Genomic DNA, 5,669 nt, shown 5'->3' with positions numbered 1-5,669 from the left:
TTTAGTACAAATGTCTCTTTATTTAGTGAAAGGCAACCCCAATCCCCACCCTCTTGTCAGTGCAGTCCATCTTCTGTGTCTGTGGTGGAGCCCACTTCATGATGTCCTTCTGTTCCACTGGAATGTTCTTCTGTATCATTTGGCAATATAACAATCTGTAACAGGACACACACACAGGGATCATAGACATGAAACACTATGGTGAATGAGTGTCAGAACACGGAAATTGAGAAATGTCCGACCTGGAAACTCATTGTAAAGAGTAAATACCAGGTCCGAGTTTTCCCACTTGGGAAGTATCCCGAATCAACCAATAGGAAGCTCTACGAAAATAAAATGTAACTCACGAGGTTCCGACTCATCATGAATGCAGCATAAGTCTCTCTGATTGTTTCCTTACCTGTCAGACYTAGATGCCGACCCACAGTAACAGAAACAGRACRCCGAAGCCCATGAAGAGAGACGCCACCAGGGAGATGAGCAGCTCTTTGTACACGTCTCTGGTGTATTTAGTGGACGTRACCTCGTAGCTGGGAGAAGAGTTATGGMGCTAATCGTAGTGGTACACAACAGACCAACCGTTACATCCAGTCTATCGGAAAAATATATATACATCGTCTCACTTATTGTCAACACATTCACCTACAGTCGTGTATATTATCTCTGTGAATATTCAGACTCAGCAACCGCTTCTATCAGCCTGTTATCCAAATCTCAGCCTGTTATCAATCACTGTTCTTCATTCCTAAGTCGTAGAGAGACACAAGGCATATTAGTTGACGTTGGTGTGTTAATACTGGGCTGCAACAAAAGCCGACACGTTCAGTGTCCCCATTCCCCAGGTTTGAAGACCACTGATTCATGGTTAAAAATAAAAAAGTCACTATGAAYACAGATGARCATGGAAGGATACACAAAGAACCACGCAGTGAAGAACATGCCGATAGCCAGTAGGACCACAGTGAGGTGTGGGAAGACTGCCGGGTTCACCGGACTGGTGTATCGAGTCATAGCCTCCAGCTCCTGAGGGAAGAAGAACGGAGACAATGTAGAGATTCACTCAGTGTGCTTCTGGTTAGGGACAATATCCCACATTTCTAAATGGACAGGTATGTTGCTATAAATAAACATGGGGTTTCAYCTTACTAACGAGGTAAATATGAGTWATGTACAGATCAACCGGCTTATTGACTGACTTGATCATAACAGGTGAAGTTCTCTGGTCTTAACTTGGCATTGTCTGTGGGAGGCTGTATTGGGTGTTAGCTTACTAGCTACAGTAGCTAGTTAAGCTTGATCTATATTGTTCCGCTATATTACTATAGCTAACTACTGTATTCCCATCATAACATAGCTACATGTTATGCTATTCGATTAAATGATGAGTAGCTATGAAACGTAGTTCACTAGCTACAGACATAGCGTTAATGAATAACGTTAGCTGAACTAGTATCTGTGCGTTAGAGACCTCTCGCCCAGAAAACTCCAAATCAAACTCCCATTTTTATTTAACGAGACAAGTCAGCTCTGTAAACGTTGTCAAAATACGTTCATTTATCACCAAATATGGAGTTTCGCTGAGCAACCATCTTCCTTTACTCCCGACACGGCCGGTATGTACCTACAAATATTTTTAAACAAGCCATCGAAAAAAATGCCTACTCAGCCCGGAGGCTTGGTCTGAACATTAACAGCATCGCTTGCCGTACGGTTTTGGAATCATACGGATATTTCATATCGGAGAGAAAAAGTTTTCCAAAAACGAAAGGTTAAATTAATTCACACCTTTTTATAGGGTTAGGGTTCCCACAAGGCCATATCTCCATGTTACAGCGCTTGTTTACGGAAAACAGACGCAAGACAGAGGACTGACTGACTACCTGCGCTAATGAGTTATCTGCTTCTCTGACCACCTGCGTGTAAACGGAAGACAGACACCACAAACCRGTWGTCACTGAAAAATACTGTATGCTGCAACTGTGTTAAAACAAAACAGTAAGRGTCTTATCCGGTGTCCTGTGTGAATTTAAGCATGCTCTCTCTCTAATTCTCTCTTTCTTTCCCTCAGAGGACCTGAGCCCTAGGACCATGCCTCAGGACTACCTGGCCTGATGACTCCTTGTTGTCCCCAGTCCACCTGGCCGTGCTGCTGCTCCAGTTTCAACTGTTCTGAACATTTGAACATCTTGGCCATGTTCTGTTATAATCTCCACCCGGCACAGCCAGAAGAGGACTGGCCACCCCTCATAGCCTGGTTCCTCTKTAGGTTTCTTCCTAGGTTCTGGCCTTTCTAGGGAGTTTTTCCTAGCCACCGTGCTTCTACACCTGCATTGCTTGCTGTTTGGGGTTTTAGGCTGGGTTTCTGTACAGCACTTTGAGATATCAGCTGATGTAAGAAGGGCTATATAAATACATTTGATTMATTGATATTTAACGTTTGTGACCTGAACAGGGATTTGTGTTTCTAGAACCGTATTGCAATTGAGATTTCCACTTAATTTCAGTATTTGGCTGTTTTGGTTTCCAGAGTCAATTTGTATTTTAATAAGCAGAACATGTAACACAAATCCTTGGAATAAYGAGTAACGTGAATTTAGGCTCCTTTAGTCCAATATTGGGCTAGTTAGCTAATGTTGGCTAGCAAGCTAGCCATTACAACACGGAAATGCCTAGCTACAACAACCATTTGAATACATATGTTAGGATTTAGACAGATCTATAGCTATAAGTCGCATTTCATGATCAAGTTATTCTTATAAAATTGTGCATTAGCTACAAATCACTTACCATTTTGTTGAGTTTCTTGTTCCTACTGCAGAATCTCAATACTAGATAAGAGCCACGTCAGTTCTCCCGACGTTCTCAAGCCAGCGTAAAAATACTTGGCCGCCACCTAGCGGGCTGGAGAAACAGTTTCATGCGGAATCCTGAGTTTATTTATTCCATGTTTTATTCCGAAACAGAGATTTTTACATTAGATTAATTTTAAGATTAGCACAAAATAATTTAACAGATTATTTTACATGAAATTGTGCTAATCTTAAAATGAATCGATAAAATAACTATGTTCCTGGCTGTGATATGCTGTTTAGGGCTCTCTCTCTCTCGCTCTCCACCAACCAAAACACATTTTGTTTTCAATCAATATTTTATTTACTGCATGCATTCATATTATGACAACAAGCTCTTCAAAACAAACAAAAAAAGAGACGAAAACAGCAAAGACTMAAAAATAAATGCCATGATCATGTATTAAAAACAAAGTAAGAGGTTCGACTAAAAAGCACAGATTTATAGGGAGAACTTTTAAAGCAGGAACAGGACTAGTATAGAGGTGAATGAAGGAGGGCAGGAAATGCTTACAAAGTGATTCAATGTTCATCAAGTATTTTAGTGTTCTGAAGGGCTTTAAGCCATAAGAATTAGATAAGAAGATAAATGTATTTCAAAATCAGTGATTTGATCGTTTCATTGTAAAGTTTTAATTAGAAAGTCCGTGTGTGTGTGTGTGTGTGTGGTGTGTGTGTGTGTGTGTGTGTGTGTGTGTGTGTGTGTGTGTGTGTGTGTGTGTGTGTGTTGTGTGGTGGTGTGTGTGTGGTGTAATGTGGGTGTGTGTGTGTGTGCGCACACCCATGTGTTTTCTTTCTCAGTGAAACAGGTAAAAGGAGAATAGTGATTTTGATTGGCATAGAATTTCATAAAACAACATTTACATATTAATGATACAACATACATGATACAGTAATAAAGAGTAAAAATGATAGTGATAATACAGAAATAACATAAAAAAAGGAGCATAGATTGTTACAAAATGAAGCTACACAGTAACATGTAATGAGTTTCTATACCATTTTAAACCAGTTGGAACCAGTTGGAACCAGTTGGAACCAGTTGGAACTAGTTTGAACCAGTTGGAACTAGTTTGAACCAGTTGGAACCAGTTGGAACCAGTTGGAACTAGTTTGAACCAGTTGGAACCACCATCAGAGCATTAAGCAGTTCATATATACAGTGCTAAACTACAAGTACTATGCTGGTGTCACTATAAAGGCTGGCTGGTGCATTTTAAATAAGCTAAAACAGTACACTGTACTCATGTATGACAAAATCATATTGGTAATACAGTATAATACTATATATTTTATATTGTGTCATCTTCAATTAAGTATATTCATTTGATTATTTGTTTTTTAATTTAGATTTCTTATGACAGGTCAGGTAAGATTTAACACACCTGGTTAGAGGGACATTGTGTCAATACAACTGTTTCAACCCACCAGGGGCCTGCATTTGTGATCAAGGATATTTCTTTTGGACATGGACAATGGGAATCTGATCCTAGATTAGCACTCCTCCTCTAAGGCCTGATCCTAGATCAGTACTCCTCCTCTAAGGCCTGATCCTAGATCAGTACTCCCACCCTAAGGCCTGATCCTAGATCAGTACTTCTACCATAAGACCTGATCCTAGATCAGTACTCCTACCCTAAGGCCTGATCCTAGATCAGTACTCCTACCCTAAGGCCTGATCCTAGATCAGTACTCCTAAGGTGATTTCTGAATACGGGCCCAGGTCTCTGTATTGGAGAGATGGTGCATTCTGAATGCCCGTGAGATGGGAATACATATTTTGTTAACTTGTGACATTCAGATACCAATATCCAAAGGGTCCTTCATCACGTACTAATACATGTATATACTAAATACTGTATTGCATGACATATGAGGAATATAGTCAATAGTATATCCAACAGGACAGTGGTCAGTGAGTAAGGAAAAGATATCACTACAAAAAGTATAGGCTAATAACATGGTACATGTGAAGAGGTGTGTTTTCCAAAGGAGATTTATAGTTATAAACATGGCTTAAGGGAAAGGGTGATGTTTCCCGTCAGGGAGGGGAAGACAAAAAGCGTTACACAGATTCAGAGCAATGAATAGAAAGGCTAGAATAATACAATGTGCCAAGTGTATAAATCCGTGACTCTTTCAGTAGGCTGCTAGCGGGGCTTCTGGCCAAACCTTTTTCTCCTTCAGTTGCACAAAATGGCCACCTTTGGTAGTTTAAATAAATAGGATTTAAACACTCTGTGACTCAAACGTGAACAGCATTCAATCAGTCAGCATTCAATCAAGTCCATGAGCCGCTTCTGTCTCCAGATAGGCCGACCTCCTTGTAGAGAAAGATAAGCCGACCTCCTTGTCGAGAAGGATAAGGCACCAGCGGTTTAAAAAACATCAGTCAGATGTTGATATTTGTGTGGGTTATCAACATCATCATCGAGAGCAGAAAGGAATCGCCAATCTTCTACAATTCAAGGATATAAAGTTAACATACATGTAGCTAAGAAAGTACTTTGTCTTAAACACAAATGTAGTATTTGCTAGTGGTCCTGTGAGTGAGTTACAGTGTATTAAGATTCCAGTGGGCAAGTTACAGCGTAAAAAGTATTTTCATTGTTGTTCAAACATATAGTCAGGGTTGGACCTGAACAATGGATGCAGTTATCAGCTGCTGAGATCATACAGTGTTCCAGATTATYCAGTGTGTATACAGTGTTCCATCCAGTCATATAATTAGAATCATTCTAACTCTATGGTTCCAGTACAGTGTATATACAGTGTTCCAGATTATACAGTGTATATACAGTGTTCCAGATTATACAGTGT

The 5,669-nt window shown here is 40.0% G+C and overlaps 1 protein-coding gene and 1 long non-coding RNA gene across 4 annotated transcripts in view; one reads left to right on the top strand and one right to left on the bottom strand.

Moving 5' to 3' along the window:
• Positions 1 to 2,893, bottom strand: tmem258 (transmembrane protein 258). Its single transcript, XM_023979803.1, is given in 4 exon segments — positions 1 to 155; positions 401 to 530; positions 914 to 1,023; positions 2,788 to 2,893. Coding segments are annotated over 3 exon segments (240 nt in total). The 5' UTR covers positions 2,791 to 2,893; the 3' UTR covers positions 1 to 155; positions 401 to 403.
• Positions 2,894 to 5,517: 2,624 nt separating this feature from the next.
• Positions 5,518 to 5,669, top strand: part of LOC139023718 (uncharacterized) — a 1,259-nt gene continuing 1,107 nt past the window's right edge. The window contains exons 1-2 of one of the 3 annotated variants that reach the window (XR_011474858.1): positions 5,518 to 5,557; positions 5,606 to 5,667. This is a non-coding gene — a long non-coding RNA (uncharacterized lncRNA). Of the gene's footprint in view, positions 5,568 to 5,605; positions 5,668 to 5,669 lie in introns of all 3 variants that reach the window. The other 2 variants (XR_011474857.1, XR_011474856.1) reach the window with 2 other exon arrangements.

The sequence above is a fragment of the Salvelinus sp. IW2-2015 genome, linkage group LG35 (genome assembly GCF_002910315.2).
Source record: "Salvelinus sp. IW2-2015 linkage group LG35, ASM291031v2, whole genome shotgun sequence".
NCBI lineage: Eukaryota > Metazoa > Chordata > Actinopteri > Salmoniformes > Salmonidae > Salvelinus > Salvelinus sp. IW2-2015.
The sequence above is the reverse complement of the archived record's forward strand: the minus strand, read 5'-3'. Positions and strand labels throughout refer to the sequence as shown.